This window comes from Pagrus major, chromosome 9 (assembly GCF_040436345.1).
Source record: "Pagrus major chromosome 9, Pma_NU_1.0".
Classification (NCBI taxonomy): domain Eukaryota; kingdom Metazoa; phylum Chordata; class Actinopteri; order Spariformes; family Sparidae; genus Pagrus; species Pagrus major.
Window position 1 is genome coordinate 11,737,690 of NC_133223.1, and position 26,759 is coordinate 11,764,448.

Genomic DNA, 26,759 nt, shown 5'->3' on the forward strand with positions numbered 1-26,759 from the left:
CAGGTGAAGGCCCTCCTCCACGATAGCCTGAGGCCTATCCCACAATTCTTCACACATACCCACGGGCCCTTTCACTGGCCATCACCCTGTCTGATTAATGGATCGATGCGGTAATTGATTAGTGAAGAGGAGGTGGGAATAAGAACATAGGTCAAACGTCAATAATGTCCCTCTGACAAAAGGTGGAAGACGTAAAATGTACCAGTGATAGCCTGCAGCCAGACCTCTACCCATCAAAGCCCTGGCAGGGCTAACATAAAGGCCCCGGCCCATTCTCCAGCCTGCCCTGCCCTCCCTCCCCAAAGCTCCTTTTCTCTTGGTAATGCTGTCTGTTAAAGTGACAGGAACCATTCTGGGAGCTGCTTGTCAGCTCACCTTCATAAAACAAGCCATAAAGCAGCAAATAACAGGCTTATATGGCTTCATTATACCAGCTATGCAGGATCACAGCCCTGGGCTGAGGGGTGAGGGGGGTCGTGCCGGTAGTGGAGAGGCGGGGAGAATGTTGGCAGGACAGCCTGGTTCTCGTGGAGGTTTGTTGTCCCAACGGCTGTCACCATGTCCATGTTTGCTCAGGATAGAGGACCACTTGACCCCCCTTCAACCCCGTCTTCCCCGAAATCCAAAACAGAACAAACAAAAGAGGTATGACTCACTTTGGAGATGCTATGCCAGCTCAGACTTCTTTGACTTTCATATCCTGCTACATACACCATCCAAATGAATGTGAATGCTGAAGTCAGTCCAAGAAGGAAATCATAAAATACTGTCACTTGGACATCCTTTAAAAAGTTGCAAAAACTATAATTCTGGCTCCTCAGTGAACATCTTTTGAACTAATAGCAAAGATTTTAAATTGGCATATTTTGGATGTGTCTTTGCTCAGCAGGCATGTCCTGCTACACTAAACACAAGATGCTGACGTTTAAAGACTTAGAAGTTGAATCATCTAACAAATCTGCACAAACCACAATAGTGTATCTGAACAGTTAAAGACTGAAGATGAGGAGAGCAGGGCCAGATGGAGCATGCATCTGCGACAGTAAACCTTTGGCCGTGGCAGGGCCGGACGTGAGAGAGATTCTCATTTATTTCATGCAAATATCTCTTGGGCCGTTTCACAGGCTGACAGTGGGGGCTGAGAGGTGGTCAATATCTCAGGTCATCTCTCCAAAACATTTTCCCCTGTTTGTCAGAGTCAGCCGCGGGTGCCTGGCAGAGACGTCGGCAGCGGCAATGAACGTGTGCACTTATGTGCTTACAAGTCCTTGGCACAAATAAGGCAAATCCCTTTTCTTCCAACATAGCAAGTGATGTTCCCCCAAAGACTTGCTTCTAATGGAAATTCAGCTCTTTCTCATGTTAACAGCTTAAATCTTGTTTTCAAAGAGCAACACTTAACATAGAGATTCATCTTATATACATGTATGATGTGCAATCTTCACCCTATATATACACAATGATGAGGCTTCTATTAAGGTTTCAAAGCGTCAACATGAACTATAAATAGGCTGCTGATATTAGCAAGTCAAATATGCAGCATTGAACGCCTGCAGAACATCTGGTGGGCAAGCTTACACTATGTTCACCCAAAGTAACTGTCCCTTTATGTGCTTATCTGTCATTTGCCCACTCCCAGTCATGTCGAGATCAGTCTCTTATCTCTTTAGCAAGGCTGTGAGGCGGCAGTACAAGCTCCATCACTGTGATCATTGTATAGTTAATTGTCACCTCCATCAACATTAGCACCCTCTAACATGTTATCCAGAGGGGGGACGGGGGGGGGCTGACTGCACGCTCTATTCTGAGGCTGACACTTGTTCTCTGAGGGGTGGTATTCGGTGTCAGGATTGCAGGGCACGGGAGAAAAGAGGCGGAGGAGAGGTGGGGAGCTTTCTCCACAACTCATGTCACTGGGTCTGTCTGTAATGGCAGCAGAGGGAGAAAGAGAGGGAGAGAGACAGGGAGCCAGGGAGGATTGATTGGTGTTTACTTTTAAGCAGGCTCTCGACCAATGGCAAGGCAAAGAGTCCAGCATTCCCTCGACACTGTCATGGGTTGATTAATCCACCCCCCACCTACTCAGGCTGCTTCACATACCATATAGTGAGATGACCATACATAGGTCAAAGGACTCACAATAAGCCCATTCGGATATAAAGTCCACACATACAAGGTTGGGAGGGGTTCAGTGTAAAGACACTCAAACACACAAAAGTCTACTACATACATTTGGCACAAGGCCAGAACCATCCAAATGTGTCGCCACTGAACCATATGGATACACACATCCGGGCCTAATCTAACAAACACTGACGCACACACATACACACTCCTAACACATTCTGGCCGGCACTGCACACACATATCCGGACTGTAAAACAGCATTGCCATCTTGAGCCCCCTGGATCACCGGGGCCATCTGACACTGTGGAGCTTGAATGCATTAAGACTGGCAAGGTGGCTGCACTTTCCATCTCAGCTAGCACAGTTACATAACCCTCCATGATATGAATGCGTTAACAGTATTAGTCGTGCAGGTGAGAACACTTCTCACTGCTCGCACATGGTACAGCCTTGCATTTGCATAATAGATGATGTTACTGCAGCATGTCAAAGTTAATGATCTATAGAAGGTAAAACAACTCAATGCTGACTGTCATGGGAGAGCGTCCAAACAGGATGCGGTATTTGCCCAATCCAAGGATGGTTTCAGTTGTGTTTAAGTCAACTCAAGACGCCTGGTTGATTCTACAGGTGTCAAGGGTCCTCTGGTGGGGAAGAAAAAATTAACAGGAAGAGAGGGTGAATGAGAGTGAAGAGGGGTTGATAAAGGATAAAGCAGATGCATTGGCTGAATCTGAAATAGAGAAAGAGAGAGAAAGCAAGGAATGGACAGGCATGGGCAAGCTTACAAAACATTCTTTTAACTCGCACTAGATGGGACAATCTGGGCTGGGGTGTGCCTGGATGGGCCCTGGATATGGATATGACTGGGACAGTAGATCAGATGGTACATCAGACTATTAGGATATTTGGCCTACGATGTGATATGTACCGCGTCTGATCTGTTGCCCCCACCCATCCACCCACCCGGGCCCAGACACAAACACGCCCCCGTACCCCTCCTCGGACCTCGGAAAAAAGTCTTGACAGATGGGTGTGCTGGAAAGATCCACTCAGGAGACCAAAACATACTAAGGCGCTGTCTGTCTGACGTTTGGATTTGGAGGGAAATGACAACCAGAGAAAAACAGGACAGAGAAAAATGGACATCTGTGGCATTTGTCTTATTTCCTCTCTTGTGGGACATTATGTGTCATAAGTGAGCACGGAGTCTTTTGGATCATATTCCATTTAATTAATGAAGCCACCCCCCTCCCACACACGCACACACACACCCACACACACACACAACACTCACACTCCAGTTCAGAGCTCCTCGTCTCTTCCCTGTAAGTTGCCTGTGCCCCCAAGTGGTTGAAAATGATAACTGCATCTGCTTTAAACTTGGGAAACAACTGCTTCAATAGCCGAGAGCACTGAAACTCACTCATTCACTGTAAACTTTATTTTTAAGCTTCAGCTTCTCATACTAGTGTACTATTCAACAAGTAGTGAAAAGAAGAGACTGGAAACAAGGAGAAGCTTCAAGATGGCGTAAGTCAAAATTTGTTCTTTTTGTAACTCAATATATTTACCGAACTCAAGAATACTTAAAATTATACTGCAGGTAGAGCTGAATGAATATTTAAAAAAAAAAAAGAAGTGGGCATTACTCGTTTTCATGGCCAAGTGCTTGAGATCAACTCTGCCTCTTCACAACATGTGAACAGAAATGCTGCTGAATACATAAATATCTACTCTTTAGACAACTTCAGTGAGTTACAAGATGTCAGAATAACATCTATGTGGGCTAATAATGTAACAACAAACAGCTGAGCAATATGTTCATCTTAAATATATCACTTTTTCTTTATACACGTTTTATTACTTTTTTGCTGTAATTAAATGGCAACAAAATAAATTAAAATATGAAGTGATCTTTTTAATTATTACCACGGTGCTGCTGTTTTCCACTAATTTTTACTGGGAAAACAAAAATATTTAACCCGTTTTGCGCGGGTGAGACTTTTTTAAAGAGGAATTTTAAGTAATAAAGCTGATGCTCCCTATAGTGTTGTAATGACAGATGCTTCATTCTTTTAACCAACAGCGATGCCTTTTGCCCTCAACTTCTGCCCAGCCCCAAGCCTTTAATTAAGACTGGCTTAGGCCCGATTGATCCTGACACACCAGGAAGTTTCTTGAAAATCTGACTGCCAAAACCATGGAAGTATTATATAGGCCACAACCCCCCATAGCAGCCCACAGCCCCTCCCCACAGCCCACATAAAAAGGATTGTAAGCTGAAAGCCCTTCTAGTCGGTCTAGGGAACCTTACATGATTGACGTACTATGTCTACACATTCTGCATTCTCCATCCACACTTATACAATGTTTGTAATATATGTTCCCACTTACTCTTTGCCACAAAATGACATGACATGTCTGTTACAATACACTGTAAAGAAAAGAAAAAAACTACAGCAAAATGGCTCCAAAACAACAGGCTGACTGACCACCACATCATAAAACCAACAACACATTTCCTGTAGCAAAAGCTATGATGCAAATGGGAGGCTGGGATTGTCAGACTGTCAGAGCTCTGTGTGCTGCAGGTGTTGTGCACCACATGGAGAGAATTCTTGTACCGGCTTTCACCGCAACACAGCCACTGATGAGTCAGTGAGCCCCATGAAAGTGCAAGGGACCCACAAACGCTGCCCTCATGTTATGGTGTTCTAGTATTTCACAGAACCAGAATACCTTGATAATGTTAATGTATGTTAATTAAATCAATGTGTGACAGCTTACAAGAAGTTGATAGAAAATCCTTTAAGATTAAAAAGCCATATGTAGGTCTAAGGTTTGGGGGAAGAAATAAAGTTTACAAAATGCCAAATCAATGCAAATTTTAGACAAACTGCCCCGAGTCTTCACAGTGTGAAAGAGCTTCCACATGACAACCGGAGGGGCTTGGATGTGTCCAAGGCGATGTGTGAGGTGTTGCAGTTGAGAAGTGGGGAGTGTATAGTTAAAGACTTTGACCCGCTCGAGGAGAAATCCAACCAACCAGCCAAGCTGTTACCGGCAGGGGTGGACAAAACAAAAGGGAACACTTGTACAATGTAATGCAATCAAATAAAACAGCCATTCAGTACTGCATTAGCACATACAGTATACCACAACCATGCAGCATACCGACCTGGGTCAGATAATGCGTGCTGACCCACTCATATCAACAGAAATGTTATTTTTTCCATCAGTGTCCCACTGATGTGAAAGGATCCATGACCTTCTCCAAACATGAGCCACACAAAGGTCTGAGTTACTTAAGTCAACAATACCAAAGAAATACTGTAATATCACTATGGTCTGTATGTCTCTCAGCCAAGAAGGTTACTCTTCTCTATTGCAAATATGCTTGAAAATGTGTGTGGAACATTAGTTGTTACAGTATATCAACTTCTCTGAGAAGAATCCTGTTATTTAACCACAAAATATTAAATTTACATTACAATACTAGAATGCCCTTTGTCCTATTTTTGGCCTCACTTTGGTGGAGGTAGAGTGCATACCTCTGCCAAGGCCAAGGTTAACCTTAATCCAATATCAAACTAAACAGCCCTGCATCATTCTAAATTTCTAAACCACCCATGATTTCTTAACCATAATTTAAGGTCACCAGATCTAGGATCTGCATCAAACTGTACTCACACATAGATACCAGCCTCCTTAATATGCCAGATTTTTTCATCAATGTCCATGCATTATTCCCTGAGAAATTAACAAAAATGTAAAATAAAAATGCCCTACCTCACAATGTTAAAGGCAGTAAGAAAAAAAAATCTCAGATCTGTCCTTTTTGAATTCACACCAAAATTTAATGTGGTCTATTGAGGGATATGGGTGTCCATGCACATCAAACTCATTATCAACAGCTTATCTGAACGTAATTTCGAGAATAAATATTGGCAATGTACGTTTTCAAACCACAGATTTCTTTTAAGTTGCAACTTTGCATTTCTTTAAGTTCAATCTTCAATTATATGTTGTGACAGTGCTGTGCTTCAGGTTTGGTTAAGGCATAAAAACCTCTTGGTTAGGGTTAGGAAAAGATTGTGTTTTGGTTTACCCGGTTCTGTTGCCACAAACACGGCCACAAATTGTTCTGATGTCTTGTCAAAAAATATCTGGTTTTGTTGCCACTACCATGGCTGGAAAATGTCATAACGTCTTGTTAAAAAAATATCCAGCTTACAAGCTTATCAAGCTTACAAAAGTTGAAATGCGGTGGTCTCTCTTAGCAGACGTCTCACCTAGCTGTCTTGCAATTGCCATCCCCTCCTCCTTCTCCTCCCGACATGAAAGTAAGCCAATATATATTCTGAATGAAACATGACATGTACTGTAGAAAAGCTGATAAGACACGCAGAAACAGACACATTTTATGTTTCCATGGTTTCCATAACCATACAATACCAACATTTCATTCTGGTGACTGGGCTCATCATTTACAAACTATGTTCAGACGGAATGGGACAATTGAAAAGGTCATTTAGATGTCAATTTTTATTTTGATGTAAGCAAATATTAAAGTTTTAATTATACAGTTAGACAAAAAGGCCAACACTTTTGTTTACCACACTAAAGTCATTGAAACTCCATTTCATCCACTACAAAGCGATAGTTCTGTAGAGAGACAAAAGGTAAGAAATGGTAATCTAATGGTGAACAGAGTGTGTTGTACTGTCATACTGGCTGTAACGGCTGATGTATCAAACTTAATGATGGCGTGTTAGAAGATGACACATTTTGAAACATAAACATCAACCTGACCACAATGTGGAAAGTGGCAAGGAAAGAGCAGGACCCTAACTTGGCCTATTTCTCCATTAAGGGTGTGGTGTGGGTGGGAGTGGGCAATAACCAGTGCCCCTTCCTTCCCTTACTGGGAGGATCATGGAAACTCAAAGTCACATTTTTTGACTTGTTTGGCATCAGCACATTCCAGGACCAGACAGATATCTGAATATATTGCACCTAGCTTGGCAATAAAGAGGATTTAATTTAATTTAATTTAAAGAATGTTAAAGAATGTTACTACGGATGCTACAACAGCTGCGTGGGAGTAAAATTCCCTTTGAGCTTAAAACCTGGGATGTAGAGCTGAGTGTAACCTATGTTTGGTAGTAGGTTAATATTGTGTTGATGCCGTTCACACAATATTGTTTTTCCACAAAAGGGGACAGGAGGTGTGGAAATACCATAAACTATATATGATTTAATTTAAAGTCAGCAACAACCTCCACTTTGCAATCCTGATCAAAAATGTAATTTTGGGTGAACAGGCTAGAACTGACTGCTAATGGGTTGTTAAAGTAACGAACATTCTGTTCAACATTTCATAGCAAAGCCTTGACAGATCCCTTCAACATGTCAAACAGGTTTTTCCCAGGCTGTAATTGTAAAGGAGGTAAAGACATACATTTTTTTCTTTTCCCCAGTCGGGCATTAGCATTTGAAAAGATCACTTACATATGCATGTTTATGCATTGATTTTGGACAACCATAATTTAGAGCTGCACAGTTTTGACTGAACATGACTAAGGTATTATTGGTCTATTATGCAACTACAACAATAAACCTATAATAACGATTTTTATTCCTATGTTATTAAAAGCAACTTCCATCCCTTTCATCTATAACTACAAATCTACAATCACAATGCTTTTTAATTTAAGACACTTGTGTCTGAGTCCAAAATTAAAGTTAACCATACAGTACATTAGCCCCCTGGATTAGTCATGTTAGCCAACTGCATGGGGTCTAAAAATGATGATGCCAAAAGTTGATAAAGAAAGAAAGTTGGATAAAGAAAGTTGATTGCGGAGTCTCATTCACAGGTAGTCAAGTACAGACACTGGCTCGGACTGAGCCACCAATCTAAAATGTTGGTATTTAACAAACTTAGTAATGAGACTCAATGATCAACTGTCTTTCTTCAGAATCACTCCCCTTTGATGGGGCATTCTAGTAGCAATTACATTTATATAACCACAATAACAAAAAAAACGTTTTAACACTTTTGTAAATTAGGCGTTATCATATTGTGATTTGCGCTCAGTGCACAATTTAATCCAAAGTCTTACTTTATACATATTGAGGAGTTTGTATATCTTTTTTAGGGCAATGATGTCATAAAATATGAAGACATACATTTGAACCATAATTCAAAAACCTCAATGAAGCTTCAAATGTCAAAAAAATGACATTCTATACAACCCTGAAGGACAAAGTTTAAAATAATCCATAATGTCCTATGGAAGTCCAACTAAAGACCCAATGCTTGCACAAATGGTGAGTTTTTATCTGCAACTGAAGTCTGCATGAAGAATAAAATGTGAGTTGAATGGGGGGTTCACTATCCCGTACTACACATAGGGCATGGAGCTGACTGAAGCTTTTGCATAGACATTACCCTCAATGGTGATTCCTGAACGCAATAGCAATGTAAGGTCAAAGTAAAACGTCAGGAGTTCAGTCAAAGCAGCCCATTGCTGGGATTCAAATAGCAATAGTAGGCATCAGGTACAGGAAGTCATTAAGAAGATTCCACTTGGAGTTAGTAAAAGGTTTCCTGAACACATTACAGAATGGGTGTTGGCATATTGTTGCTGGAAATGTCTGCTGACTGACACGGGGCATGATGGCTGACGTGCTGCAGACTGTTTTGACTGGAGTGTAGCCTAATGACCAAAGTGTTTTTGAAATGTTATGGAAATCCTTATCAATCCACACAGAAATAAGATCATTTATTAAATTATTATTTATTATTTACTATCCAACTGCAAAAAAAATCATGTGGTAATGATATCCAGAACATAAATATATTTGAATGGTAATGTGGATTAAAACTCAAACTTGAAGCTCAGTAAAGTAAAGATAGCTGGCTTTAGTTTTCTCTCCTGTTTAGCAGCTGGCCGCTGGCTTTGTCCCTCTCTAGAGGTCCTGTAGTAAAGCCAGACTTCAAAAGAGCCTTATCACTGTCACATTCTCTCGGAAGAGAACACAGTAATGGAGACCGGATGCACAGGCTTACACTAGGTTAGGCTAACACAAGGAGAGGAGTGAAAAAAATGCTTTGAATGTGGCCTTGTAAAGGGAAGAGCTCCTGTACAGGCCTCCTGACCTCCCCACTACACTTCCTTCCCGAGAAGTAAAGGAATGCTGTGTCAGATTTTATGAATTCGTAGGGATGTATATTTTAGCTTTTCCTTTAGTAGCTCCCTCAATTTCAAAGACAATCAGAGCTTTTAGTCAATATCATCTTCTTATGTGTTGCCATGATGTTATAGTTATATTTTGTAGGATGTGTAATGTATTAAGTTCAATTTTGATACTATTTATAACCAGCATTTTTTCAGCAACAGCAATTCAACATATTTGGTTCTGTAATGTGGCATACTTGCAAACCCACACATCAGAGATACGCACATTACACATTACAAAATGAAACATAATTACGCAACAACAAAGTCTGATCAGGAGCTTATTACAGTGTTCCTTATTTAAACATCCTGAAGAGATGACTCCTCTTAACCTACAGGTTGAAAAGGTGCGTTGTAAACAGATACACAAGTTGTGCTTCTTCTATTGCATTTTTGAAAAGTAGATGCTTGCAGGCAACTCGAAAAATGCTATAATTTGCCAAATTCAGTACACAGCAGATATGTTCCTCCAAAGTCTTGTTAGTCTTTAAAGCGTCTCATAAATAAACCTTGAACTACAACTAATTCGTCTCCAAACTCCAAATGGGAGTTTGCATTTGGCAAACAATGGAAACAAAATACAAAGACAAAATAATCAATTTTAATTTATGTATTTGATTTCTCCTGTCCATGTTTTCTTCCTCGATCCTTGCTATGGCTAACTCAGTCTAACACAACATCCCCACTTTGACTGTGGCTTCATCCTGTATTTTCCAATTATCACCTTTTAAAGGCCAGCTGGGTGCATTCCAAACCATCAGGGGGCAATTCCATTTGCATTGCTCTGAGACAAAGTCATGCCCAAGTACTTTCATGCTAAAGTTCATAACAGACAGTCTAAAAGGACGCTATTGCTGCAGCTAAAAACCTTACCGATACCTTCAGATAAATCAAACTGAGATAATGATGCTTTTTTCTTCAGAACTCTGATGATTTAAAATACTTGGAGAGAGAACTTGAAAAATCTGACGGTGTTGAAGTAAGTTGGTGAACAACATCTCCGAGCTCTAAAATAACAAGTTTGCTTTATAAACACAGTGAGCAGCTTGACCCAAAGTTTCTCATTTGAGACTAATCAATGTAGCTCTCCTGTGAGTGTTCAGCTCTGTTTACAATTACAGCTCATTATGCTGATTTTATTCTTCTTTTGCCATTAACTTGATTTTTAAGCAGCTACAGGAATATTTTACATCTATTTTATTTAGGTCAATTTTTTATGCCCATTGAAAAAGGGCCCTTCCCTCTATTGAAATGACCATTGCATCTGTGTGTGTGTGTGTGTGTGTGTGTGTGTGTGTGTGTGTGTGTGTGTGTGTGTGTGTGTGTGTGTGTGTGTGTGTGTGCGTGCATGTGTGTGTGTTGTTTGGAGGGGCAGTGGGGGAAGAAACTGTTCCATTTGCTTTGCACATTAATGAACACTGCCCTCTCTGCCTGCCTTTAGGCTCTCTTTCTTAATTCTGGGGCTGTTCACTAGTGTAAACCTGTGTTTGATTTTTCCTCTCCTCTCCCTCTCGGACTGCATATAGCAGCATTTAGCTGTGAATTAATTTTCATGTTTGGATATACCCTGCTGAGGTGTGATGCCGGTGGCGCATAATCAAAATCTGCAACACTACATATGGGTAGATAGGCCTTGTGGGTATTTTCACGGTGCAGATCTGTAGCTGGGCGGGGGGAAACTAAAAGCAGAGAGCGGGGTCAACGGGGCAACACACAAAACAGAAGTCAGCAGTAGGACAATGGGACATTTAACACAAAAGAATAAATCTATTGTCTTATAGAAGGGTAAGGAGCAGAGGATAACTTTTGGTGTGCAGCTGTGAGTGTGTTTGTGATAATGCGCATGTCTCTGGCTATGGGACAAGACACGCACCCACAGCCACAGCTCAAACACCAGCAGCCCTTAACATGGTGTGTCTAATGCTCCTATTTAGTGTTTGGGGTGCAGCGGCGCGTGGCCTGAGGTTTTTGGGAGGGGAGCGTGGATAGCACCTAGTCTGACAGCTGTGCCCCAAACAGGAGACAAAAGCCTGAGGAAGTACCGCATCATCGAAGATGGGACTAAAAGGCGTGCCAATTTGCTTGTGGTCTGGCCGATACTGCTGTCTGATTCAGTGCACAGTCCACTTTTCACTACTCACTACTCTTATGCTGCACACTTAAACTGGGATCTGGGATCTTGGAACAAATTCCACTGCAAAAAAGGACAAAGCATCATGTGGTACATTTAGATCAAAAGCAGAAACACAAACTACTAATTCATAACAGACTTTATTTCAAAACAAACAAACAGAAAGAACATAGGCCACCTTTTGTGCATCAGTCTTTTCATTGGAGTTTATTTGTAATCCTTTGATAGGAGGGAGTCTCTTTGTCAATCGGGATACATCAAAGATAAGCCAACTTACCATGCTGCTTGTGTTTGTGTGTGTATGTGTGCATGTCTGCAGTCTAGTCTTTAACATCACAGCGAGGCATGTTTTTAATCTATTGATTTAATAAGCTTAGGTAGCAGGCTGTCAGCTAAACAAATGAAACAGTCGTGAGGTGACACATATTTAGTCCTAAAAAACGGCTTTGTGTTTGATGAATGAATAATGGAATTTACAGTCGAGGATACAGTTTAATTTCTGTGGAAAAACAGTTAATGTCTTTTCATAAACATTTCATGCGATATAGCGATATAGCCTTAAAATAAAATTGCAATGTTTTATGCTATATGAAATCTCATCAAAAACCCTTCATAAATGCTAGGAATGGGCAACAAAATCAACTATCATGATATTTTTGACCAGATACCTCGATATTGATATTGCAACAACATTGTGGGAATGACTATTGGTACTTTGACAAAGTATTAACTTGATGAGATTTCTAATAAATAATCATCAGTAATGTGGATATAATTACCAAGTGGGTAAAGACAAGTATTGGAACAAGTACAACAGTCGGGTAAGTCCAGAAAATTACTTTACTTTAAAACAAGGAAAAAACAACACTCATACCATATCACAAAATAATGATATCCAGAATCTAAGATGATATATAGTCTCATATCATGATATAATATCAGCCCTATCATGCAGGCATCTGCGCGTACACACAAGTGCACAAAATGAAATAATTTTGAAGTTAAGAAGTTGAGTTAAAACCCAAATGCATTTAGCACTCAGGGCTAATTTTCCAATACACAAACCCATTATTACCACACACAGAGGTGTCTCTATTCATGGGTTGGGCTAATAGAAGCAAAAGAGATAATAATTACTTGTTTGTTGCCACATCAGCTATTAGGTGATAATTAGGTCTAGGCGAGAATTTCAACTCTTTTAAATGGTTTGTTTGATCTGAACATGTGTTCCCAGATGGATGTCTGAGTACCCTGCATTAATTACTATTGCAAATGAAAGGCCAGTCAAGCCGGCGCAAAAACTGGATCTGATGGTTTAATGAGCAGTTCTCCCCCAATCGACTAGACACAAATATTACATGGCAGTCTAGAAATGCAGTCACAGAAATATAACAGAGCGTATTGGATTATCATGGGGTAAACTGTAAGAAGTCATCGACTTGAGGTCAAATTATCTTTGATGTTTTCATGACTGTGGTGGATCTGCATTTCGGTGAGAACAGATACGGACTGTGTGCTTTACTTGGAGCCTGGAGAGGCAGATGAAATCTCAGTAAATGTGAACCGTGGATCAAGAGGTACTCACAGAAGGGTGGTGTAGCCATTCCTGGCATCCATATCAATGACTAGCCTTGTTGCAAAATGGAAAACTAAATATTTAGAATACATCTGAACAGCAAAATAGGAAAACTATCCATCTCTCACATAAAGGAACTTCCTTTATTATGCCCCTGTGTCCACACTCACACAAACACGCACACACATGCACACACGCACAGAAGTCAGGGGATTGAAATGGCTAAAAAATATCCACTGGTTTAAATTAGACCATCAAACAGCCAGCTGCTGATTTGTTTCCTGTGTGTGTGTGTGTGTGTGTGTGTGTGTGTGTGTGTGTGTGTGTGTGTGTGTGTGTGTGTGTGTGTGTGTGTGTGTGTGTGTGTGTGTGTGTGCGCGTGCAGAGGTTGGACGATAGGTTGAGGGAGGGGACTGAGCAGGTTTCTGACCTCCCATGGGTGCAGCAGAGTGAGTGCACTGGTGTCAGTTCACTAAAACAACAACATGTGTAATGGAGGGTATTTCACAATGGAGAACCAGCTAACATTAAATTAATTCACTCTTGAGTAAGTTTTTATAATGTCCAGTCTCAGTTCACACTGTCAGCTGTTGATACAACTCTATAATCTAGGGGTGCACTGATTTATCGTGCAACATCAGATGACATTCGCCAATAGCAGCAGCTGATGTTTATCTGTTTAGCAACATGGTATGGCATTAAAAATTTTTTTAAAAAACATCATATTGCAATTATTATCACAATTAGTGAAAATCATCATTTTTGCATTGCAATTTTCATTTTCTCTGAAAAATTATTAAAATATTTGTACCAAACAAACGTGTTCTCTTAAATATGGAGAACATATTTGTAGACTACAGCATCTTTGCAGCACTACAGTGCTTCATTCTCACAATGTTAAGTCACAAACTTTTCCTTTATCAAAGAATTGTATATATATTGCACTTGGAAATATGCAATTAATGTGACACCCATGTAGTTTTCAGCATTAAATGGGTAGTTGTATTGCAGGCTTAATGGCTTTTGTTGATTTTCAAAAAAGGATCATTTTCATGGGAAAGAAGGTTATATTACAGGCTGTTTCATAAATGTAGTCAGATTTGTGCTCTTTCAAATATAATGTAATGGAGGGATGAATGACTTTTTGTAATGATGCCTGGCACAAAGGGGGGAATAAACAACAAAAAATTGGCACAGGCTATTGGCCAAATACTTATATTAAACATCGTATTGGCCAAAGAATTTCACTATATGTGCATCCCAACTATAACCATCTTTGAAACCGTAGTTAGAGACAATGTTGCTTGCTCCTTTTCGGCAAGACTTGCCACTCAGCAGCCATATTGGCAACATCCCTGGGCAGTAATTTCAGGCGAACAAGACCAAGCCCCTATCTAAATCCATGGGAGAGAGTTATTGCTCCACTTTTATTGGTCATGAGGTCACAAAATTGCATATATAGAATCACCCGTCAAATCAGATTTAAAAAAAACACCTCTAAAGTTTGGTGACTTAAAACGCTTTTCCCCACACGTTATACATTCTACTGCGCATACGCATAGTTTCACAACTAAAGTCTTTTACAGACAACTAAAGTCTTTTACAGCTCATCCCATCAGAGTACTTGAACAAATGTGAAATGTTTGAATGTCTAATCTTAGAATAACCTGGTTATAGTCTGATATCCTCCTCTTCCATGCCTATTTGACGTCCTACAGCCACACCAAGATGGTTGAAACTGTTGTGAAACTGTGCTTACTTCAGTGCAACAACAAAATTGGCCGATATGTTTCCGATTCAGCTGTGATAAAGCAGACAATTAGCTTTTGGGGAGATGGGGCAGGATATGTTTCAGACGGCTTTCTAACCGGCTGTATAATGCTAATTAAACAAACACAATATGAACATAAGAAAACTAGGATATTTCATCAAATTTGTCCACAAACAACATTAAGTCCTTCTCCTGCTTCTATCTGACATTCTCCATTTTCTCCTAATTTTGTCCATTCCTGTACGTATGCATTGAAGAGAAAGGATCATGACCTACAGTATTGATCCGCTAAAATGTAAACCTAGCCTATACCCCATCTCTACTGCGCAATGTTATTATGTAGTAGCAAAGAGTCTGGCATGATGAACAAGAGCAGACCCTCCTTAGTGAGAGTGGCTGTGTCCTTAGAGGGCATTAGCACAGGCATTATCTTGTTGTGCCAGACAGTTCAGTAGTAAACACCCTGGCAAGGGGCCTTGTAGTAAACTCTGATGGAACTGCACAGTCGAGCTGGAGTTTTGTAGCTGTCCTGGCAGGGAGATATGGGTCATGCTAGGCTGTCCTCTTGCTCACCCCGGCACCAGAGCCCAAACCCTGATGAGATTAGCCGACCAGCCAGGCGCTCAGTGGTGGTAAAACACAAACACCACTGATTACGTGAACATTAAAGTCGGATCCCCTCACACTTCAGCTCGGATCCCCTTGTGCTGGGTCACGAGCGGGTTAGTATGATGACTCTTCCACGATCACCAATGTACTGGAGATGGCACCTCTACCTTTGTGCACACCATGGACCCTGTTAGATCACAGGCAAGCACAATTGTTATCCTGAGATTATGTCATCTGAGACACGAGCTACCTTCAACGCATGAAGAATGGGACAGTGAAACAGCTGGCTTCCTGAAGTCCTGACAGGAGAAAAAGTGTCTGCCAACTTATTTGTTCATATGTTACAGATATATGAAGTTAAACCGGCTGCCGAAATTTTTGGGAGGGTAGGTCAGTGACTGCAGTGCTTTAGCCACTGCTACTCTGTGTTAAATCACTGCTAAAAATGGGATTAGGCAGGTTGGAATGCCAGGGTAATCACTCATTCAGCAGCAGCCAGAAGAAAAGGCCTCCTTAAGGAGAAGGGGTGGGTTTTTATATAGCTGAGAGCTTTGATTACTGCCCCGTCTTAAAACCGCATCCGATGAGTAAAGACATGCACTGGTCCTCCCCCACATTTACTGGGCAAGTCGCCCTCCTGGGTTCCTGTAAATAAGTGATGTCACAGCGCTTAATGATGCCCAGACTAGACTCAGCAAGGTCCTGAAAAAAACACTACCGGCTTCACTACTACTGTGAGCACGCTGCCTAACCGTCATGTCAACAAAAAAATTGTTTAGCACGTTTTATCGCATTCCTCTGTGGGGCTGCTGATGGTGCAGTTGAAGCTTGGAGTACTGAACACAATTGAGCGTATTCTCTCCTATGAAGCCAGTAAAGTTCACCCACATCATCCTCCTCATCTGTGGCTCGACTGCTCTGTCGCTAATGAAGATGTTCAGATGCAGAGCCCACAGAAAAAGACACTTTCTCTGAGCTATCTCCTGCCTTCCCCGATGCAGACTGGTAGTGACAGTTGTTTCCAGTTGCTACGTATAAAGGGCCCATCATAAAGCCCGGCTAGAGGAAACAGGATAAGCGCTTGAGCCAAGGCTGTAAAAGCTCTCTGGGAACTTGAAAGCCGCACAAATGAAGTCTGCGTCTGCCATCTGGAAACAATAAACAAACAAAACCCAGCAGCCAAACAAACACCACGAATGGCAGAGGGAGAGAGAGAGAAGGAGAGAGAAAGAGAGGGAGAAATGGAAGGAAAGATTGAGAGTGTGAATGAGTGATAGGGAGCAGAGGGTGTCGATGTTAAAAACGTGTGCAGCATGCATCATTAGCAGACACTGATGGGGAGACAGACACAGAGACAACCCTTTGTATAAAACCTCCTTTGATGCTGGGGAGATGGCCCCGCTGTTTGAACGTGTGTGGTACCACTGAAACCTGGTTCTAATGAAGTACAGTGCTAACAGGAGGCGGCCTGTCTGCAACTTGTGCCAGTGATGTGATGAGAAGTTAGTTTCAGATATGGCAAAACACCAAGACAAACAAGAAAACTCTTTTCTGCATGGCCAGACAAAACACAAAGGATTTTGTCTTATGTTCTATTACTTCAGAGAGACAGTCACATGACAGTTATCCTGTTTCATTGGAGGGTTTCTGTGTTGATGATCATCAATCATCATTGCTGTTCAATATGGAGTGGTCAATAAGTCATTTTCTTACTGTGCAAAACACTGTGGAGTCAGTGGAGAAATATAATGGCAAGCACAAGATCGATTACACTATAAAACTGTAGGAGTATAATAGTGAAATGACCACAAAATATTATTCACTTTGTATTCTACTAAAATACTATAATATTTAACCACATCATAGGTCTGATCCAGGATTATTGAAAATAATCCTTCTCTCTCTGTCTCCCCCTCCCTCTCACTCTCTCTCTCCTCAAACACACACAAACACACAGATAAACACACATACCATGGGAAAATCTAGCCTTATTATTTGAGTTACATGAGCCCAGTAGCTTATCCTGGATATTCTCTGTACATTGGACCACTACATTAACTTCACGCATCAGCAGCATGTTATGTACATCCAACAGCAACATTGTTTGTTTAATTACAACAGAAACTGACTGATACAGCCAATAAGGGGTGCAGCTGATTAATACTAGCATTCATCATCTACAAGTCTGTAAAATGTCAAAAGTTACAGATTCACACCACAACTGCCCATGGAATGTCTTACAATTACTTACTCAGCAGTCAAAAAAAAAACTCAAAGATGTTTTGATTACGGTGATAAGTAGTAGAAAAAAATACATCTGAGGGCTGATATTTGGTCGCTACCTGAACCTGAATAGTTTGGTAACCCACTGATTTTCTGTCAAATGGCTTATCATTTATTTGACTTAGTTCTAAGCATTATATTTAATCAAAGCAGCAGGTTTCTCGTTTTTGTGACTCACATTTGTTCATTTTTGTTAGTTTAACGTAACAATACCAGTACATTTTGCTAATAACTTAAATTGCTACTAGTTTTACTAATTTCATTCCTGGATGCAAGATGTCTCTCACAAGCGGAGAAAAGGCTGTTTCAGGGCAGCACAGCTTTATCATGCAGACACAGCTGTTGATATTGCAAATTAAGTTTCCTGGTTTGTCACTCAGCAATAATGTGGGACTATTTAATGAGGTCAGTTTGTGTGATGAAACTTCACTTGGGACAAGAACAAATATCACAGGCTCATCTCACAAAGCACACTGTCAATACTGACACCGAGGGGTTACACCAAGAACTGCAGTCATGTGGCCACAGCATGGACCCATGAACTATTACAGACGGTCCCACCTATAGGTGTACATGCGCTTAAACAAACATGTTAAGGGAGAATGGCTCCGAGAACCACACACACACACACACATTCATAACCCCCCTGCTGTGTCTGGTTAACAAACACTCTGCTATAAAAGCAGCTCTCTTACTCATTAGGGTGCTGTGTATCAGACAGGAAATGCTGGGTAAATTACACCTCATCACCCTGGAACTAGCCGACCATCACCATGGCAATGAGCCAACCTTGGTGCCGTGAGAAGACCAAAACACCACCATGGCAGAGGAAAAAGGGGACGGGACAAGTTCGCCCTATTAACTGATATAAAGAATCTAAGTCAGTGATGCAAATGTACTCTGTAATGTTTCTGAGGTGTAAATTGAACCCAAATCTGTATCTATTTAATAGCCAAAACAACCCCTTTGGCCTTTTGACAGTGGAGCTGACTCCAAATCTGGAAGCAATATCCTGCCCACACACAACTCTGACTGCTACCCAATTAATGCTACATGGGCTAAACTGTACCAGCCCAACACACTCTTTATTAGAAATTGTTAGTCATGCCTACAGTAAATGCTTTAAGACAGTTCAATAAATAGAAAACACACAGGCTTCAACTTGTCAGGACGATCAAGAGGATATTGGGTGGTCTCTATAAGGAGGTCTGTGTGTCATGTTTACAATAATAGCTATTCACAGACCAAATACATAATAGTATAAAAAGGATAAGTAACTTGAACAACTTCACTGCAGAGACGTTTGGTCACAAAAAAAGATGTATATAGCAGTTTGTGTAAAAAATATGTCAGTTAGCTATTTGATTAAAATGTAATTTCATTAAAGATTATAACGAAAAACATCATTAGTAATCTATACCAATATATTGCTTTGTCAAAATATTTGACACCCCGCACTAGTCTTAAAAGGGATCATTTCATCACTGCACTTGTATTGGCTCACATCAGTAAAAAGCAAAAACACAAGTTTCCCACTCGTGTTATCATTATAAACAGAGACTATTTCCCCAGCTTCTAATTCAATCCGACCACCACGCTCAAAATCTTAACCACATAAACCACTCGTTAGCCAAGTCCACCCCACGTTTCTAGAACAAAATTCTTTTGTTGCATTGTTCACACATTCCTCCCTGGTCGTGTTTATACAGATGCGATTCCATGTGCGCTCTGGGGTCCAAAGAAGTCCTACTCTGAAGCCAAAGATCTGCTGTTGATCAAAGGCTTCAGTGCTGGAGCAAAGGCACTTGTTTTGGTTGGGCTTTTTTTTTTTTTTCAATGGGGATACACGGTAACATATCCATCTGTCAACCGCATGGATCCACCTTGGTTGGTCAGTGCTGGGACAAGTGTAGGCCCCTCTTTCCTGCCATCCCACACTGATCCCTCGACCACGTTTACTCAGCTGGTCACCACGCCAGTCGCCAGAGCTTTGTTTTCACACAGCAACATGTGTTACTTAATGCTCTGTAACAAATTTCAAAGGCAAGACTAGCTGGGTCAACAACAGGTAATAGAGCGATTTATTGATTCATTGGCTCAAAAAAGGCAAAGTGTAACAAAAATGCCCCTGTAGGCATTTGTGAATGCATCCACAGGCAGTGATGTTGTGGTGTATACTTGAACCCTGTCATGTATTTTGCTAGTTAAGTTTAATTCAGCTTGACCAAACAGCTATGTCTCAAACAGAATATAAGAGAAAAAGAGGAAAATAGGCTTTTAAAAGTGTCTCACATATTTTTCAAAAGAATTCAGACTTTGGTATAGTGAGGCAATGGCCAAGAATATGCCCAGTAAAAAGATTAAACAAGCCATTAAATTATTTAAGAAAGGCACTGGCCAACCTGCTCTCTCTCCCTATTGGAATTTGGTTACACAGTCCACATGGTTGTTTTCCTGCTTGATTGGATTATGGCCACACACCTCAAGCTCAGCTTCCACCACCAATCAATGAGGAAATGAGGTGTCAACACACTGGTGTTTATTCAACACTCATTTATTTTTCTACCGGAAGCCGAGGCCAGCTTGACCACAGAAGACACCAGATGATTGAAGGGATATTCGTTATGCATTTAGAATTATTTCTTATTTCTAACGGAATTACAAACAAGGGATTTGTCATGTAAAACTGCTAATTATGTTTACAAAAAAAATCTGCTCAGTTTTATTTCATTTTCTTTAATTGCCTCCTCTTGTATAATAGGGCAGTTTTAAATGGATATTAGCTAATTTTCTGTTAAATGACTAAGCTAATGCCTTTATAATGACACTTGTGCAAATATTGAGAGTATAATATTACAAGTGTATATTAAAATTATGTCTTGTCTTTTATTCTAATGTCTTTTACAACTGAGAAGACGGGGCTTTTTAACTTCAGGCTGTGCGTCCATATGACCGAGCTAAAGGAACTGGTAATGGGAAGACACCAGGAAGTCTGTAATGCTTCCAGACAGCATGAAGTGCCATCAAAATAAAATTCTGCACAGTAGTTGCTGCTTTAAAACAACTGGGGCAATTGAAAATTCCCCTCTCAATTTATGCCAAATGCCACTTTATAAACATTCTAGCATGACTGCCAAGTGTCTGCACTGCTTTATGCCCCTTCTCTTAATTGAAAACCTTATAGGGGTGCATTACACTTGGGGTTTTTATAAGCTGTGCTATAAAGCCCTTGCAGGCCCTGAGAGGGGAAACTGCCCATTAACTTATAAGGTCCAGGCCTTGGCTGTCTTAATTGACAACCTCTAGGCTACTTTCATCACTTGTCGACTTCATAGCGGCAGTCAATGCTTCCTCCAGGATGCTGTTGCATCTTTGACACGAGGGTGTTTGTGACAAAGAGCAGTCTGCCGCCAATGCCAGGGCGAGGGCTCTAGGCTGTCCATAAAACAAGCACACACATTCCTCTCCTAGTTCCAGCCATCTGAGAGGGCTGCATTTAACCATGTAGCGACTGCTTCCCGGAAACACCAGCCAAATTTAAGTATGAATCCCATTAGAGGTAGACTTTTTATATGTACGCATTATGTACACAAGTCTTCACATCACATTTCACAAAAATCTTTTCAAACATCCACTTTATAAATCAATTTAAAAGACTAAAAATACAAATATGAGATGTTTAGTTAAAAGAGGCATCGTTGAGAATGAGAAAATATTTCATTTCTTATCTGTTCGCTCTATCACCACAAGAACAAGAAGCAAACACACACACAGCAGACTGGCGTGACAGTCACTTCACCCTCTAATTTGGCAGGATCGTCAGCGTTGTGCCTCTGGAAATTCATGTTCCTTGAATTAGAGCCACATGTCACAATATAGTTGACCAGCACAGGCACATTACTAGAATATTAAACCCACTTACGTTCGTTGTAACTGACAATCAAACTGTTTGAAGTTCCTCGTTATAACTCCTATGAGATTTGCGTGACAATTTGCAAAAGGTTCAAGACCACTAGGCAACTTTGACTGTAGCCATCTGTCACTGAATCTCATGACATAGTCTTGCAGAAATGCACACAAAACTAATGTGCATGTGTTTTAGGGCTGCAACCTTTTATTTGAAATTCAAACATTCATTCAAGCTTAGGGAAAAATTCATATTTGAACCGTAATGCTGCTCGATTTCAAGATTTACAATCTTTAGACCGTTTGAAGTAGTTTGCCTTGTGATCCAGCAGTGGGTGCTCTAAAAATTTACTATCAGCTTGACCTTTTGCATGCCCTACTGACCTATCAGTAAATTAAGCTTGTTATTTTCTTTGCTACGAAAGTGGAGGACAAGAGCGAGCAAAGCCATCATGAGTGGACAACCATGAACCCATGGCATTTTAGAAACAGTGTATGAAAGTATTTTGGGATCTTCAACAAAGATATGGGGCCCTACGCTCTATGGGGCCCTCAATGTGGAAGCTATGCGGAAGACAGGCGAGTCATTTGGCTTCATGCACCACTGAGCAGCTTTCATAGAAATTAATGGGACTTCGCTTCCATGGCAGTGTCCAGGTATAATTATAACTTCCTTGCCCCTCGCCCAGGAAGAGCGCCAAGCTTTGAAGCCAGTTTTCATAGTGGCCAAACGTGTAATTACATTTTAACGTGATGCCACCGATCAATTTTTTTGAGCCTCACAACCCCCATGAAACGACTCATTCTACTATCATAATTTCAGCCATTCGGTCCAATAAAATTTGGAAAATCTAGAAGAGCAGAAAGATTAAATTATTTTATCCTCATTCAAGTTAGCAGGGCGCTAAACCGGAAGTTATCCTTCTCTCTACTGTGCATGCTGTATGGGCCGCACAACATGGAAGATCTGGGTAATTTCATAGCCAGAAAGACAAACTGAGCAGCTTTCATAGGAATTAATGGGGCTCCGCCTCCAAGGCTGTGACCAGCTTTTAATATAACGTCCTTGTCCTTGTGTGCTGTCCCAAATATCAATTTTGGGGCTTCGAAGCTTCGAAGCTTCAAAGGTTGAGTGAGAAATAAACACAAATATTCTAAGCTTATTCGGAGTTGGGCGGTGAATCACAAGCAGTCATACTTTCCTCAAACTCACAGGTGGACATTATTTACTTATATACTCTTTTATTATTGTAATTATGAGTCTATTTGGAGAAGAGGAAAGACATCAGCCACTGCCTAGATGTGCTAGCGTTAAAAAGTTACGAGTCTGGAGAGTCGAGCTTGTGAAGGGAGATTGCATTTGTGCATACGCAGCAGAAACACTCCCTCACATGGGTGGTTTTCTCCTTGCAGATATTGCTCTGTGTACATTTTTTATCTGTTCTGGTTTTAAATGCCTTTGAGGGGCTCCATGTCTCATTCTTTACCAGTCTCTTGCCTCTTTTTTGGTGCAAGGCATCATCTCCTTCCTCTTTAAAAAACAATAACGAAAAGAAACACTTGACATTAAAATACCGATTTGGACACTGAACACCACAGCAGTGATAGAAGCTTCAGAGCCAGCTTCAGTGCCCTACATTACTAAATGTAATCAGTAAAAGTTATGCAAAAGGTGTTGTTAATTTCTTAAGCAATATTTAAGGGTTGGAGGAATAGGTGGGCGATATTCTTGAGAAAGATTACGTCACAATGTAGAAAAGTCAATAATATGGCTGTCCATACCATTTTGGGGATTTGAAGCTTAATTGACAATTACATGCAAATATTCAAAGCTTGTAGGGGTGGGGGGGTTACACAGGCTATTATGGGGAAAAGGTCATGGTTTGTCTGTCTACCTTGTTAATAGCATGCTAATGGCTTGTCAATAACGTAACCGGAAGCTTTCAGTTAGGGCTGAACAATACACAAAACCTTAAGTCGGAATAGTATTTTTTGCACTTCATTTGCACTGAAAATATAAAACTGATGATAATTGTGTGATTTTTGCTGGGGTCTGTACCAAACCATCATGTTCCCTTACATCGGGAAAATATACTTTGTAACATTAGGCCATGGCATCTCTGTAGCACAACAATGCTTCACTTATAATGATATGTTGTGGCACATTTTACTATGATGAAAAGACTGCAACTCCTGCGTTTCAGATATTGGACTTGGCTATACTGCAATTTTGTTATTATTTCAATTAACTGTTTAGCCTTATCTTTAGCTTTATCTGTTGTTCAAACAGATTGCTTGAACAAAAGAGCTTTAGGGGTGCTGGTCAGGTATTTCTGAACGTAGGAGACAGCCGGAATGTTTTCCCTGCTTCCAGCCTTTATGCTAAGCTAGGCTAAAATCACAATGGCATGACAATGCCATCGCTCTTTCTTCTAACTCTAACTCTGCATTTCCCCAAATGTTCTCTCAACTATTCCTTTAAGTTGCGGTGTGTTGACCTCTCCCGGCTCCTGTATCACAGGCCTGTTTAGCTCAGGCTGCCTCAGACTGACATTACCTGATCAGTTAGTAATATTTAGCAATGGAAGATACAAATGCAACATGACACGAAGTAAAGAAAATAACTTTAAAATGTTTTCCATCACTGTAATTGATAATAATAATAATAATAATAAGTACAGTGAAAACGAGATGGAAACACAATAGAATACAACATTAAACACATGGGTCAACGTCAGACAAGAGTAGGAAAGTCATTACAAGCGACGTCCAGTCCGGCTGTGCAACACTATAACAGTTTGGTGGTTGAGGTGGCTGTAACACAGTAACACACTCAAACCTGCACCTTACATTGCCCGCCGGGGACAAATAAAGTTTTTTGAATTTGAATTTGAATGAATTACAAGGTGACAACCCAGAAAGGAAAGCTTTCACTGTCAAACTCTGACACCGACACTTCTCCCAGCAGCAAGGCCTGTACTTGTTTCTTACTTTGCTGTCAGTGTGTTTGTGGTATTAGTGACTAACCTCGAGCACCTCCCCCTCATTCAGAGCCACTTGACCACAGCAGAGCACAGGCTACAGCCGTGTTTATCTTCGGAGGCAAAGCGTGTCAATACAAGCTCTGTGCACATTTCCAGCTTTTCTAAAAACCCATTCAAGACACGACAGACAAGTAGCCACAAACAAGTCTGTAATTAGTCATTTCGGCTCACAAAACGACGATGACAGACAAATATAATGTTGGAAAACACCGTTGCCAACTGCTGAACTTCTCCCTGGTTTACAAAACAAGGGAGGAACAGCTGCTGTCGTGAAATGGAGGGGTACTTATCAACTAGCACTAGCTCCGTTACATTTTAAAGACCGGCTTTTCTACAACAGACAGAGCACATTTATTAGATGTATGTATAAAAAGATAAACTGACTTACTGTGGGACAAGTCGTGTCACAGTTCTGGTGATGTGCGCCGCCATGTTTCCCTGGATGACGCGCCGTGACAGCAAGCAGCGATTGGCTGCAGAAGCCGTTCACGAGCTTTGTGATTGGCTGCAGCAGTGAGAGGGGCGGGCTCTGGAGGACTCAAAGCACATGGGTAGGTAAACAGCGGACAAGTCGCTAGTGGGAGGGTGCTGCTGTGGGGAGAGGAGGAAGGAGGCATTTTCTGAGTTGGGAAATTACCAAGATATGTTATTTACAGTTATGATAAAATGTAATTTATTGTGCAATTTAATTCAAAACAAGTATTAGAAATGACTTTAAACGATAAGCAGTTGTAAACAGTGGTTATCTGAATCAGTGATATTCTGTGTTCTCTCTATATTCTAGGATTCTTCGCCTCACAGATGGTCTCTGTCTGCAATAACTCTGGTGTCCTTCTGCTCTATGAGACAGAAGGGACAGAGACAGACTGAAGCTCGCAATGGAGAGACACAGGGGAGGAACAAGAGAGGAGAGAGATTTGAGCACAAGGCACGTCACCCCAGGAGTTCTCTCTCACAGCAGTGGTGAATTACTACCACTACCATCAGCCAGGTCCAAGTGTGGTGCACAAATGACACGCAATATTTGCCATGATTAAGTCAGCAGGGGATTTGCTCCAAATGTCAGCCATTGGACTGTGGCTGTATTTAAATTTGTATGTGCTGCTGGACTTACTTCACTGTATGAAGGCTGTCGAGCCAAATATATTTGGTGGCAGACCTTGAGTGGAAATAGATGGGATAGAGTTAAGTTCCTGATGACCATTTCTTGGTCTTCAGTAGGAAATTCCCTGCTTTGACATCACAGATCATATCAAAGCAAAACAAAAATTGTATTTATCTATATGTATGTGAGAAACTGTGGTTTCCCCCCTTTTACAGAGACGAAGTGTACATTCATTGCCTAAACACCAGCAAATTATTATATAATACAGTAGTTCTCAACCTGGGATAAATGTGGTATTTTCTCTGACATCTCTCTTGTTTTTGCTGTTTATTTTTAATTGCTGATAAGTGACCTTTCAAAATTATTGTATTTAAACAATGTGAACAAGAAGCATCAACTTTTTGCAACTCATGTAGACATACTGTAAGGATACTGTAACATAGGGTGGCACATGGAGACTGCTTCGCTGTTATGGGTCAGAAGCAGAGATGGGGACTCGAGTCTGCAACCTGGACTCAAGTCGCACATAAGTCACCACACACAGAGACTTGAGACTTGAATTGGACTTGTACTCAAAAGGCTTGAGACTTGACTCGGACTTGCGATCTTGCACTGATGAACAATCTTTGTTTTAAGTCTGGCAAGATGACAGCTCAAAGCAACACCATTACAAGCATGGACATATTTTGAAAAGATGAATGTTTGCTTGCCACATAGTGCTTACTTTGCCAGGTCTGTAAAAATGGTCAGGTAATTTAATAGTCCACATTCTGCTGCCACCTCTCTGCTGGCTAAGTAGGTAAGTAGGACCTCAATACTTGCTCTATATCGTATCTGTATGTTTATGTTACAAGGAAAAATACAGCTATGAACTCTAAAGGACAGCTTTTATTGTGTGTTGTTTCATATTGAAATGCAATAAGCCTGTTTAAAGTGATTATTTACCAAAAAACTGATTAA

The 26,759-nt window shown here is 40.9% G+C and overlaps 1 protein-coding gene across 1 annotated transcript in view; it reads right to left on the reverse strand.

Annotated features, from left to right (window-relative positions):
• Window positions 1-25,126, reverse strand: part of clybl (citrate lyase beta like) — a 62,947-nt gene extending 37,821 nt beyond the window's left edge. Inside the window, exon 1 of the mRNA XM_073473117.1 lies at window positions 25,083-25,126. Within this exon, the coding sequence (XP_073329218.1) occupies window positions 25,083-25,126 (44 nt within the window). The remainder of the gene's footprint in view (window positions 1-25,082) is intronic.
• Window positions 25,127-26,759: the final 1,633 nt, after the last annotated feature.